The 13,654-nt window shown below is 53.4% G+C and overlaps 1 protein-coding gene across 1 annotated transcript in view; it reads left to right on the top strand.

The window, feature by feature from the left end:
- The window catches only part of NTN1 (netrin 1), a 93,550-nt gene extending 81,229 nt beyond the window's left edge, over positions 1-12,321 (top strand). Inside the window, exons 5-6 of the mRNA XM_026043618.1 lie at positions 5,437-5,511; positions 11,993-12,321. Coding sequence (XP_025899403.1) covers positions 5,437-5,511; positions 11,993-12,321 — 404 coding nt within the window. The remainder of the gene's footprint in view (positions 1-5,436; positions 5,512-11,992) is intronic.
- The last annotated feature ends 1,333 nt before the right edge of the window (positions 12,322-13,654 follow it).

Raw genomic sequence — 13,654 nt, forward strand, 5'->3', positions numbered from 1 at the left:
TCAGATTTGAAGGCTTCTCTCACAAACAGTCTTGGGTTTGGAGACTTCTTCCTGCAGCCTGGATGAAGAGCAGAGGCCCCTGGAGATGACAGGGATTTCAAGTCCTGAAGCTTTGCAAACACGTTACTTTGTAGGCCAAAGGTTGTCCTCTTGTGAGGAGCATGGACAACTTTAGTTCAGACACGGACATCAGTCATGGACAACAGATACTTCATCCCATCTGTGCCAGCCTTTCCTTCATCAATCCATGCTCAGCTTTCAACGTGGTCTTCTTGTGCGGAACAAAATCAAGGCAGATGTAGGATTTGCTATTTGGACCCACATCCTCTTTTTGTTCCTTTCTGGGCTCATTCACCACCTAGTGCCATGTCCCACCTGGTACCGAAGGGAGATGGGAAAGCCCGGACACCCACACCACAAGAAAGCCACCTACCAAGCCCCAGCAAGAGAATTCAGTCCAACAGGAGCATCCAGATAGAAGGTGGGAAGGTGCCTTTCACTGGTTAGAATTTTAAGGCCAAGTTGTCAGTTGGGTGTTCCCTTCTAGACTATGACACCCACGCTTTGGATCACAGTCCACAAAGGTATTTAGGGCTTTACCTGGGGGAAATCAATAGGAATTTAGCTGCATAAATCGGGATTAGAAATCTGAATACCTTTGGGGATCTATGTCTTATATCTGCATTTTGAGTTAGGTACCCAAGCCAAGAAATGTGGCTTTAATCGTTCTATCATGTCAGAATCAAGGGGCCTTTAATTTCCGTTACCGACATGTGGCTTTCGCAAAGGCTTAAAGATCATTTCTGAACTGCAAGCAAAGCAAGTTGCAGTCTCAGCATAGCTTCCCCTTGTGAACATGAATCTGAACCCTCTGCGAAGGCCGCCGTCAGTGTATTTCATCTAAACAGCCGCGAGCCCAAAAGACTGGATGGTCATTGGCAGTCACAAATGAGACACATCCCATGGGGACACATCCCACTGGGACATGGATGAGGGTGGGGTAAACGAGTCCCCCACACTAACCTTTTCCACAGCTCTTTCAAGTCTCTTGCTAATAATCCCAGCCTTGCATTGCTGAAACTATCCCCAAAAATGAAGAAAACATTCTTCAAAAAGTGCAACTTTTGGGGGAAAAAAAAAAAGCACAAAACAAAAAAGGTGTTTAGCTGTGAAAACTCTTTGCTTAGCCAGGGAATTAGTTATATCAAGGGGATGGGCCGAGCTGTAAAGCTGCCGAATGCTACGCTGACACATTTTACTAAGCTGTGACGGACACGAAACAGCCGCCCGCCACCTGCTCCCAGCCCTCGGCGTGCTCGCGGAGCGAGGAGCGCCAACTGCATGTTTCCAAATTCCCGCGCGCTCTGTTTACCCAGGAAACACAGAAAGCTTGTGCTTTCTCACAGCAAAGCATCTGGCCAGTCTCTGTGCAGCAGGGCTCGCAGGGAGATGCAGAATGCTTCCTGACGGCTTGCGGGGCACTAGAAACCACAGCATCACTTGGTGCTAAGATTGCAACCGCCTGGAGGGCTGCATCTTCTTCTGCTTGGCTTCTGAGTCTCTCCAGTTTCAGATGCAAGATTTAGGAGCAGAAGAGAACACTGTCCTTCATATCCACAGGGAAAACAAACAAATAAATATATATAATATATGAATTAAAGCATAGAAATGCACTCTAGAAGTGTGAACTAAATACAGAAAGGATGCCCAAGTCAGCTGTCCTGTAGGACTAAGCTGAGAAATCTCCACTCCAACACTGCACCCTTATGACTGAGTGGATAAGACCTATCTTCCGTACTTACTAGCCTGCATTTCAGCGGTCATCTCTTGGGCATTCACCTTCAAGGACAGCTTACCCCACTACCCATCTTCCATAATCTCATCAGAGAAATCTGCAGGAGAGGGAGCCTCTCACATGGTCAGGCCAAGGATATTTGCCTTGGGAGTCTGTAGGCTTGTAAAGAGGAAGGATTTGAGGAGAAGATTTGCAAGAGTTGCCTATACCAGCAAAGAGATGCAGAAGTTACTGAAAGAGTGTTTGAAGCATTCCATCCACCAGTCTCTCCTCCCCTTTCTGCTTGCTGCTCCTTCCTCCCATCCCTTCCTCCAAGCTTTCAGCTTGGCTCCATTTTCATCCCCCATCAAGGGATCGGCAGCCAAACAATCTTCTCACAAAAGTCCAAGCTGCTGAAATATCGATAGACAAGAGTGAGGTCTTTTTCAGTCATCAGGCATAGCTAAAATAATATCCTGTAGCACACTCTCAGTGCACTGCGCTGGAGCAAGCAGTGACCTTTCAGTATCAGTCCTGAGCATGCAGCACCACTTGCTGGCAAACACAAGCACAGGACTTCACGTCGGGAGGTTTAACTTGTCAGCCCAAAGGGATCCCAGAAGACCTCCAAAGTCACCCATGAAGCAGGCAAGCTCTCCACACAGGAGACTGAGGAAACAAACTGGGGCAAATCCCCCACTGATGGGAACCAGCCCTGGTGTCTGATGATTTACACTGATTTACACCAGCTGGGACACCAATCAAGTTCAATTTAAACCAGCTGAGGCTCTCACACAGCCTGTGGTGCTGGGGGTGGGGAGGATGGCTTGGTGGGGGGAGCTGGAGCCACTGGATGTCTCAAGCCACAAATGTGGTTTTGGTCCTGGAGTGAATGGAGGTTGTAGTGCTGCCCCATGGAGTGGTTTGGCCAGGCAGTGCCTGTTCAGCTTCTTCATCTGGGAAGCTCCCCAGGATCAGTTTCTGTCAATCAATAATCTCAGGCAGACTGAAACATTCCAGCAGGACCTGGAAAGTTCAGCAAGGTGCAAGAAGGTGTTCTCCTGTGCCTCTCTGGCTGGCTCAAACTTAGCTGGAGATCCTAGACTTTGTCCTTGCTTTGTCACTTGCCTTCCACCTGCCCTTGAGTACATTGCCATATGCCAGCCTCTCCGCTGCAGTACAGGTAGAGCAATCTCTGCTCTGCTTAGGGGGGGGTGATGCATCAGAAGTGATGAATATTTATAGAGCTCATGAGATTCTTGTGCCAGAGAACGCAGCAATCATCATCACGATTATCATAACCCCATTAGTGTCCTGAAAACATTAGCAATCCACACTGAGCAGAATCCTACTCACTGCCTGGTGGAGCTGCCCAGGTGCCTGTCTCTTGTCAGTCCCTTACTCAGCCAAGCAGGCTAGAGAAAGCTGTCCCAGGCGGTTAAATCAGTGCATTGACATTTATTTCCTTTGTAGTCTTTTCCTTCCATCTTCACGGCCAGGAACATTTTACCAGCCCGTTGGATCGTGTTTCTGTTCCCTTGGCGTGTGCCCTATAGGGTGAGCTGGTGGTGTTTGCCACGTTGCGTATGTGGGCTTTGGGGCAGCTGACAGCGGTAGTCCAGCGAATCAGTAAGTCTCTGGGGTCTGGCCACCCCCCACTCAGTGACACCACCCAGCAGTGTCCCTCTGCATGGCAGTGTCCCACCACGGGGGCATGGCCTATGCTTTGCTAGCAAATCCCCATCTTCTGAACTACGAGTGCTGCCTTCTTTTTTCTACCACCACAGGCGGGCTCTGGCAAGTGCCCATTTGGGATGCACTCCCAGCGCATGGGACAGCTGAGTGGTTTTCTCAGTGCAGGCCCTATAGGCGATAGCAACAGAAATTACAAGATAGGAGTTAAAATGAGTGTAAGCTTTCTAACTTTTTTTAATGGAAGATTCACTCTTAATGCATTTCAAGTGCTGGAAGATGTTGAGGCTCAAACAAAAAGGAAGCAGTGGTTGTTGGAATCTCTTGGGTATCATCTTGGCTCCTCGCTTTCTAAGAACGCATGGCAGGTTGAAGTTAGCCCTGCTGGCTGGCCCTCTCAGAGCAGGAAGACGACATTTCAAATAACAGCTTTTGATTTTAGCCCTGACTTTACTCAGATCATGCCAACAGAGCATGAAGCCACTTATTATCATGCACACTGTTCTGAGGAATGAGGACAGAAGGCAGCCATGGAGATATCTAGGCCAGCAGAGTGGTGATGATATGACGTGATTGTCCAGCTGGTCATGGTGAGGAAGAACTGGGATGGGACATGCACAGATTGCAGTGAGATCTTGTGCTGGTCTTGGTCTGTTTGAATGCTCATTTCTCTACATTTCTCTCTCATCACTCCCCAACTCAGAACTGAGAAAGAGGTGGCTTCTTGGATCAGGCTAGGTTTGGATCTACCACCAGCAAGGAGGGGTGGGTGGCACTAGGAGACCTCATGGAGCATCTTCTCTCCCACTGAGGAAGCTCACTCTGTGAATGTGGGTCTTTTATTGCTGGACACCTCCTGCATGGAGGCTGTCGCACTGAGAGGGTGCGTGGCACGCGTTGCTTTGTGTCTGTAGACCTTGTTGTCCTCCTTGCCTGGGCAGCCTCCACCACCACAGACCTCCTACACTGCAGGGCCACATCCCAGAGCTGCTGCTCTTAGGAGGGGTCAGTCAACGCCCCAAGACCACTACAGAGCTGGGGTTCAGCTGCAGGAGGAGGAACAGCCTATTTGCTTTCCCAGCTCCATCTGACAGCTCCTGTTACCCACTTTGGAGGTGGCTGCTGTGCCCCAGCCACAGCAGCTTTCCTATCTGAGGTGCCCTGGAGCACAGCGGAGCAGCAGACCGAGCAGTCCCATGCAAGCGCCGCAGCCACGCTAGCCACGATGGCCATCACCTTGCCGCATGCCTCAGTCTCCCCTCCCAGCCCGCACCAAGTGTGAGCTCTGCTCAGAGGGCCCCGCTCACCTGGACTCACGCAGCACATGCGGAGCAGGGCGCCACGCTCTGTGCTGCGGGACGATGCTCCATGGTCGGGGACGTCCCGCGCAGGCGGCCCGGCAACCGCTCCGGGGGCCCATTAGTTGCTCGTGGTCCCTGCTGGGGGCATTTTATTTGCACACTTCACTGGAGGGGCCACCAAAAGCCTTTGCTAACGCTTCACGGGCTGCTAATTTCCTCCCTGACCCGCATTGTGGCAGGGCGACCCGCACGGCCCCGCAATGAATGCAGGAGCTGATGGCGGCCGGGCGAGGGGCGACAAAGGGGCCTCTGTGGCTCTGCGCCGGGGCCGCGGGACGGGGGACTGCGTGGCTCTCAAAAGCTCTGGGTGGTACAATAAGGGAGGCCCTGGGGTCTCCCAGGACGAGGGCTGGGGGCGGCCGGACGGCGCTTTTGTGCGATGCTTTCTTTGGAGCGGCAGGTTTTCAGGTTTTTCTCAATGCCCCCTTGGTTCGGGGCCGGCAGATGGATATCGCCGGCACGCCGCTTATTCACGGCTTTGAGCCACTGCCCCCTCCTCCTCCTCTCTAACCCCCYCCCCTCCCCACCCGCCCCCCCCAGCTTTTATTCATTTTAAGGCTAATTTGTTTTGTTAATGTTTTCTTGCCCTCCCCTTCTCGCCCCGGCCAGATTGTGACTCATACTGCAAGGCGTCCAAGGGGAAGCTGAAGATCAACATGAAGAAGTACTGTAAGAAAGACTACGGTGAGTTGCCCCTCGCTGCCCTGCTTTTGAGACAGGATGTCCCTGGCGTGGGATGCTCCCAGTACGGGATCTCCCCGGTGTGGGATGTCCCTGTTAGGGGATGTCCCGGGTGGGTCCTGGCTGTAGCCAGGCCAAGGCGCCCCGACTGGTCCCTGATGCAGTCACCTGAGTTGGAAAGGTCCATCGTGGGACAGGCAATCAGGGGCATCATTTCTCCCTCATTTGGAGAGGAAATGGGGGTGTGATACTCAGCCAAGTTTGAGTGTGATGTGTTGCTCATAAAACCTGAGCCCCAGTGTTTGGGTAGCCTCTCAAACCAGGGTCTTTCTCCTTGTCTGACTTCTCCTGAGCTATGTGGGCCCCAGGACCCTGTGATTCTTTTCACTGCATTTGTGGAAGTGGGGACAAGTGGGAGACAGTTCTCTGTCATCTGGCTAGGTCTCTGCCCTGTAGTCCGTGCACAAATACATGAAGAGGGTGGTGCACCTCTGGGATGGGGCCCAGGGAGGATGAGGGATTCTCATCCTCAGAGATGGTCAAAAATTGTCTTCTGGACCTTACTGGAGCTGGTTGGACCAGACCGCCTCAGAGATACCTTCAGACCTCGGTTCTTCTAGGATTATTTTTAACATGGGTCGACTCCATCCCCACCTTGGTGAGTCCTTCCCTCCAGCTGAGAGGAGATTAGAGGGGATCAGCTCTGCTCCAGTCCTGCCCTCAGGCAGCCCAAGTTCTTCTGGCCAGTGCTGCTGGGCTGAGCTGGGTGGTGGGACCGGGGCTGACCTGGAGAGACAGGCAGCAATGGTCGAATAGAGGGAATGTGTCAGTAGATGTTTAGAAATTATGCTAAATGGGTATGCTGGAAATCAGCTCACATCTCCAAACCCAGGCTTGCTATGAGGGGAGCTGAGTCTACAAGAGGGTACAAACTTCTCTAACGAAGCAAACAGCCCAGGTGCAAGACGCATTCCGGCATGTCCTGCTCGAGGGGTGATCCAAGACAGGGGGAGAGGGAATAAGCTCATGGTAGGGCTTGACCCTGGACGGGAGTCCCCGGGATTGGAGGAGCAGAGCCCCCAGCTCCTCCATAGCAAAGGCTCCCAGATGAATGCGGGCTGCTCCTTGCCGCGCTGAATCCTCCCAGCAGCAGCTCCGTGTATCTGGGAAGTGTTGGCCAAAGCAGAACGAATTCCCATTCAGGAGCTCCTCATGGCATCTTCCTGTGACAAGGCCGGGGCGCCGTGAGGGCTGCCTCGCCCTGGCTTTGTGCTCGAAGGCTCCCGGGGCGCCGGGCGAGGCGGAGCTGCGGGCAGAGGCGCCCGGCCTTTATTTTCCCCTGCATTGACAGAGTTGAACCCCGACGCACTCTGCGCTCACCGGGCCATGCTTGGCCGTGCCGACGGGGCCAGCAAGGGACTGGATTGGTGTGCAGCCGCCAGTGGTGCTTTGTCACACGCTGTCCTCGCCGTGGGGCACTCTGCTCTCCTGGGCCCTCCACAGAAAGCAGCTTCTCTAGGGAAGAGAAACCCCCTCGTAAGGAAGAGCCGCCCACGGCGGCAGGGACAGAGCCAAAGCCTGACCCTGCAGCCAGGCTTCTCTGCTGTCCAGTACATTGTGTGACCGCTCACAAATGCTTTTCCCCACCCGAGGCACAGGTAAAATTTTGGTTTTCCAGATGGCTTCCTTTGGTGTCTCGTAAAGATTGGGCTCCTGCTGGAGCAGGACTGAAACCTGGTTGGGAGGTTTGATGGGGCTGGATGTGGCCTCTCGTTGCCCACCAGGATCCTGGCGGGAGGGAAGCAGTGTGAAGAGCTGCGGAAGCACCCAGGGGATGAATAGCTCCAGAGGGATGTGCAGGAAAGGGGAGAGGGGATGCAGCAAGGGGCATTTACGCTCTGCTTTGAGAGATGCCTACATGAAAGGAGAGGCGAGCAGAGGCGGCCAGGCCACTCCGGACCCTCGCCGGGAGCTGGGCTGGCCCCGCGCCGTTGGAATGGCCCGGGAGGCTCTCAAAGGCGCGGACACTGATGAAGACACGGAGCCCAACGCCGCAGCGGGAGGCCAATTAGGAGGCTCTTTTTCTCGCCCTTGTGTCTGAGCATCCGAAAAGACCCCAATTAGCCTGAGTGGAGGCACTCGGCCGGAGCAATCATCCCCCCGCCCCGTGCTCTTCTACAGAGCTCTTCAGTTCCCTCGGTCATCCACAGAACTAAAGGGAATGTTTTCCCTTGTTTAGTTATTATTTTTATTTGATTATGCTTTTTTTTTTCTTTTTAAGTTGGGCTTTTTTTTAAAAATATGTGTTTGTTTGTTTAGAGTAGATGATGCTGCTGCTCTCACCCACCTCACAGCTACAGAATTCCAGGTGGCTTTTTGTGAGGCGATGTTTTGGAGGGAATGCACATGGAAATTGAACCCTGCAGGAGATTAAGGTGCAGGAAACCCGTTCCTGGCCCAAAAATCAGGGAGAAACCCCTTGCCACAAGTGCACACACGTGCAACAAGGGAGAGCAAACGCGCGGCCACCTCATGTCCCCTCCCAGGACCAGCCTCGGTTAATAAGGGTCATAAATCTCCAATATTAAAACTGGTAGGAAATTGGCAACCAGATGCAGGCAAATTTCACTGCTGGGTGCAAAGTGAATGAAAAAAAAACCAAAGAAGTAAAAAAATCTAACGTTAACACTTTGCTCCAGCCCAAAGCAGCCTGAGCAACAGAGCCTGGCCCTAGTACTGCAGAGGGACGGAGGGACCCCCAGGATGAGGAGGAGCTGGAGGCACGGTCAGCGCTGCCCCAGGGACTGGGCAGAAGCCCGGTGGCACGGGGATGCCAAAGGAGCTCAGCTGGTGGCGGAGCACAAGGGCAGTTCATGGGAAACAAACAGCCCCTACAAAACCTTGAAAGAGGAATCCAGCCAGCCTCGTGCTTCCCCAAACGCCCGGCACTGCTCGCCAGCCCTGGAAGAGGATGGAGATGAAGAGCCTCCAAAACACCCAAGCCCCATTCACGGCTCAGCTGCAGCTCCGAAGCCACCAAAGCTTTTCAGCAGGTGTCTGAGCGTGGGGAGCAAAGCGGGGCAAACGGCTGCGTTTCCCGGCCCTCTCGCCGCCAAGGAGGGCGGAGGAGCTTGGCCACGGGCAGCGCCAGTGGGGCCGCGTCTGCCCCGCACCCTGGGGACACCGCGAAGGCAAGATGCAAAACCTGCAGCCCGTGAGGGCGGCTGCGGCACCGCCAGCCGAGCCTCACCTAGACTGCCCCTCCTTCCACTGCGTGAAGGAAAGGAAAAAGAGCAGAGAAAGAGAGAGAGAAAAAAAAGGACAGGGCCTTGACATTAGAAAGAAAATACAGACTGTGTATTTTAGAGCAGAGTTTCCTGTAGCCACCTCGCTCCAATTCCCTTTCATTCATTTTCTCCATTTTGTCAGTGCAGACCAAGGCAGGTCAAAGGTTTAAGCCTTTTTGGAAAGATTTGTTTCCAAAAAAATAAAAACTGGCTAATCTGCACATTTTGTTACCTTCACACCAGGCTGGGAAATACATGGTCAGAGGTTGGGGTTGTGCGATATTTTTTTTTTTTTTTTAATGAAAGCATCTGGCATCTGTGACATGATCTGAGAAAAAAATAATCCATGTATTGTGTGATGTGTTAAAAAGTTTCGCTGGGCTGAGCAGCTCGGCTTCCCCTGGCCTTTCAGAGCTCGAAATCAGGGTGGACATCGTAGCTTTAATGTGATGGTGCTGCTGCTCCTCTGGTGATTCAGCACGGGTCAGATTGGAGTGAGAAATTTGTCTCTGTGACTGAGATTTCTTGCCGGGGGCTGGCGTGGATGGGGTCAATCCCTGAGCCGGCCGGGTGGGCAGCAAGGGTCTGTTACAGGCACCAGGGTGCAGCAGGTAAGGCCTAAGAAAGGAGAAGAGCCTTGAAAACTCCGTCAAAAAGTGTTTTGTGGTTGAGCTGCAGAGGCAGGTCAGAAAACGGAAAATGCAGCATGACTCCACGCTCCACACACGCCAGCCCGCAGCCTTCATGGAGAGATTTCTCTTTACTTTGTCTCCCGTCCAGCACTGGAACTTCCACTGGATTTTTTCTCCCCTTCTGTCTCTGATTTTATTGATTCCTCTCATCTCACAATTAGCAAATAAACACATGAGGTCTGTGTAACCACTTCCCAATGAAGCTATTTTCCTGGAAGCCGATTTTAGGGAGGAGAAGAGTGTTTATCCTCTCCCAAGGAAGTCAACAAGAGGCGATCTCAGCTGATAGCTGCTCCCATCCTCTCTGGCCCTCTCTGTGACGTTTGCTTGAGAGCTGTCCAAAAAGAAAGTGCAGAAGCATTGCAGAAGATGCCTCTAGGCTTCCCTCTGGTCTCCTTCCTTCTGTAGGTTTTGAACCTGAGGCCACAACGTGGACATCTTCATGAGCGGGACTGCAGCTGGTGTGCATGCCATGAGCTGCCGCTTGGATGCAGTGCCCAAGGAAGCAGCCCCGAGCAGAAGGGAGAGGACGAGGGCTGGTGGATGTCACCAAGCCACGTGGCGACAGATATGTAGGGATGCACGTCTTTGTCGGGAGGTCTTTGCATGGCCAGCTCTCTAGAGGTCATGCCTGAGCAAATGCCAGGAGAGGACAACCAGAGCCCTGTAGCTCCATAGCCTGCCCAGGACCAACCTGGGTCACAGCCCTGGTGCTGACCCACAAAGCAAAACCATGGGAGCTTTAGGGTTTGTGGAAATCGTATGTGAGCTGAATTGTCTCCTTCACAGCATGGGAGGACACTGGAAGCAAACCAGTGTCTGTCACCATCTCCGCTCTGCAACTCTTTTGCAGAAGATACTGAGCAGTGTCCTCTCCCACCTCCATGACAATGCAAAGCCTCCTCTTTGCACTGGCTCAGCAGGGCTGGGGATCACTGTTCCTGCATGGATGCTGGGTAGCAAAGAGATAAGAGTAATGCAATATATGAACTCAGGACTATGTTTGAGGAAAGAGCAAGATGTGGAGAAGCAGAGTCTTCACCAGGGTTCTCAGCAGGTTTCATCACAGTCCACATGGCTGCCAGTGTGTCCCTCTTTAGAGCTATACAACATGAGCTGTGGGGCTGGAACACGGCATCATTCTGAGATTCTTGCATTTATGGATCATGTTTGTCCTCCCATCTTAGTCTTCCTCTAGGAGCCTGTGATGTCTGGTTACCTGCCCAGACTTTTCATGTTTTGCCTGGCTGCTTTTCCCAAGATACTCTCTACAATGCTAGGAGCCTGATGCTACAATTCAGCACGTTAAAAGCAATGTTCAAATGAGTCCATCAAACCCAGAAACCCAGGCTGGATTGACTGGGTTGTCATTGACTCATCCTCATGATCACTAACCACCAACCTCACTCTTTCACTCCTGCTTTTTACAAGCAATGTCATTATCCATGTGAAACACTGAATGCACCAGGTCAGGAACCATATCTTGGAAACATGTTGATAGCTCCAGTTCGCCTCCCATAAATCCTTTCATAGGCTGGAACAGGCTCTGTAGAGATGACCTTGATTTTGGACAGTGGTGGCATGTTTGTGGGCTTGTGGTTCGTGATAGTGGTCAGGCTGCGAAGCCTCCCTGGCCGGCTCGCACGTGCGCCAGGTGCTGGCAGCGCAAGCCGGGGCTCTAGCGCTGCTCACGAGGCTGGTGCCTGGGTTCTGTCCTTCCTGCAGCGCCCACCTCATCCACAGAGCCCTCGCCCTGCGCTTTGGCCGCTGCTCAGCCCTGCAGGCACATTTTCCTGAGGTTTATTAATTTTCCACTTTCATCTGTGCTTGTAGCTTTTAGGGAAAAGATGTATTTTAGCACCTCAGTGACCTTATGGCACATCTGGACCTGACACGTTTTAAAAGATTTTCTTATATCCTTGAAGAGAGGGGTGCACAAGCGGCTCTGGGAAACTGCTCCATCTGTGTTTGCTTCATAGTTATGTCCCAAAGGTCCCTGGGAGAGGGATGGACCCTCCTAAGGTCACTAATAGGAGAGAGAAGCAATTCTCCCCCTTCACGGCAGGTAGCCCTGCATCATCTGCATGGGTCCTAGCACAGGGAACAAACTGGGTCCTGATCTACTGCTGCTCCCAGCTTCCCCTCTCCTCCCGGGTCCTCCTGCCTGCTCAGCCCATGGGGTAACGGAGTCTTGCTCATCTGGGCCTCCTCCTTGGCAGCAGACCCGGAGAGCACCTCCCGGGCCCACTGTGGTTGTGGTGTCTTTGCTGAGACCTTCTGTCATCAGAATTGGCTGCTTCATTCTCAGATTAGAGCCCTGGGGACGAGACTGGCTTCAGTGCACCCATCATGAGATTGGCCCATGGTTGCTCTCCACCAGGCTGGAGACCTGTCTGCAGGTCTCTGGAGACAGAACTCATTTTCATCATGCACACTATCTGGTAGGACTTTATATTCATTTACCAAACTATAACATTTTTCCTCTCTTGCCTTGACTTTTTGCAGCTGTTCAGATCCACGTCCTGAAAGCGGAAAGAAATGCCGACTGGTGGAAGTTCACGGTCAACATCATCTCCGTCTATAAACAAGGGAGCAACCGGATACGGCGCGGAGACCAGACCCTGTGGATCCACTCCAAGGACATAGCGTGCAAGTGCCCCAAAATCAAGCCCATGAAGAAGTACTTGCTGCTGGGCAACAACGAGGACTCTCCGGACCAGAGCGGCATCATTGCGGACAAAACCAGCCTGGTGATACAGTGGCGGGATACGTGGGCCCGGCGGCTCAGGAAGTTCCAGCAGCGGGAGAAGAAGGGGAAGTGCAAGAAGGCCTAGAGGCGGGGACGGCGACGGAGCGCGCGGGCGAGCGCGTGCGAGACTGACTGTGCATGCTGCTTTGTGTAGAAGGGGAGCGGACAGGGCCAGGCGCCGGGGGCTGCCGAGGGGGCGCCGGGCCGTTTGCTTGGGCTGGGGCGTGTGGCCCGGAGCCACCTCGGTGTCACCACCGAGTTGCACCTCGTGTCACGCACGTGGGGACAAACCCAGCTGCTGCAGGAGGAGGCTGCCCTGGGCAGTGCCCTGGCTGCGCTGGCAGTGCCGGCGCTTCCCACTGCCCCCCGGCTCCTCTCGGCCCCTTCGCTGAAGACATCGGAGACACCAAACTGCCTTAAAGCCGCTAACGTCTGCTAGTTCCAAAGCATAGACACAGGAATGGCCCAGCCTGTAAGAAACTAATCAACGGCAACGCTGGAATTAACCCCCCTCCCCAAAATGCATACTCTCAGCTTAGGTTGAATGAGACGGTTATTGTAGAGGAAACTAAACAGAGACTTACCCCCGAGCACAGACCTGAGCATCAACTAATATAGGTTATTTAAAGACTCTTCAGTGTATAACAGCCGTAATGCTTCCCTGCTGTACAGAACCTGAGACAGGACGAGGTCTCCAGCCGCATGGACATGCAGCTCCCATTGCACCAGGTGAGGCCATACGCACAAAAAGGGGCAAAAGGGGAGACGGAGACCACTTTAGCTAGCGCCTCCCACGTGCACATACTGTGGGCAACAATCCCTGCTCCAGCCCCGTTCTTCCAAGGAGAGCTGCACGCTGCTGCGCACCAGCCACGTGCTGTCACAGAGGCGCCCAAGGAGCTTGAGCCCGGAGGATGCTCCGATCCCTGCCAATCCACGCTCAAGTTCATAACCAGGATCGCCAGGGAAGCATCCAGCAGAAAAGCTGTCTATTCCGATACATGGGAATCCTCAGCCCTACAGTAGTGATGGTTTCTGAGCCAGCCATGCCCAAGACTGCCTCCTTCATGGGTCTGGTGCTTTCTGCAGCCGTTAGCCAAGTGAGGAGCCCTCAGAGGGTCAGGAATCCACGCAGAGGATGCCCGAGCCCAGGACAGTAGTAGTTTCCCTGCCAAACTCAGCCAGTTTTCCCCCAAATGGCCCAGCCTGGCCCTCGCTCACGCAGCCTGGCCAGTGTCCCGTGTCACTGCTTGAGGTGGCCAGCTTGGTTGGCTGGGAACACAGGTGCCCATGGGCAGCAGGACCAGCACAGAGATCCCCATCAGAGCCTGTGCAGAAAGATGAGCCCAAGGGAACGGGTCTCCACTGGGAATTGGAGACCCAATGTCTGACATTTTACCCACCTGGATCTGGATCTT

This window comes from Nothoprocta perdicaria, unplaced genomic scaffold (genome assembly GCF_003342845.1).
Source record: "Nothoprocta perdicaria isolate Ctin4 unplaced genomic scaffold, notPer1 scaffold_331, whole genome shotgun sequence".
NCBI classification, from domain to species: Eukaryota; Metazoa; Chordata; class Aves; order Tinamiformes; family Tinamidae; genus Nothoprocta; species Nothoprocta perdicaria.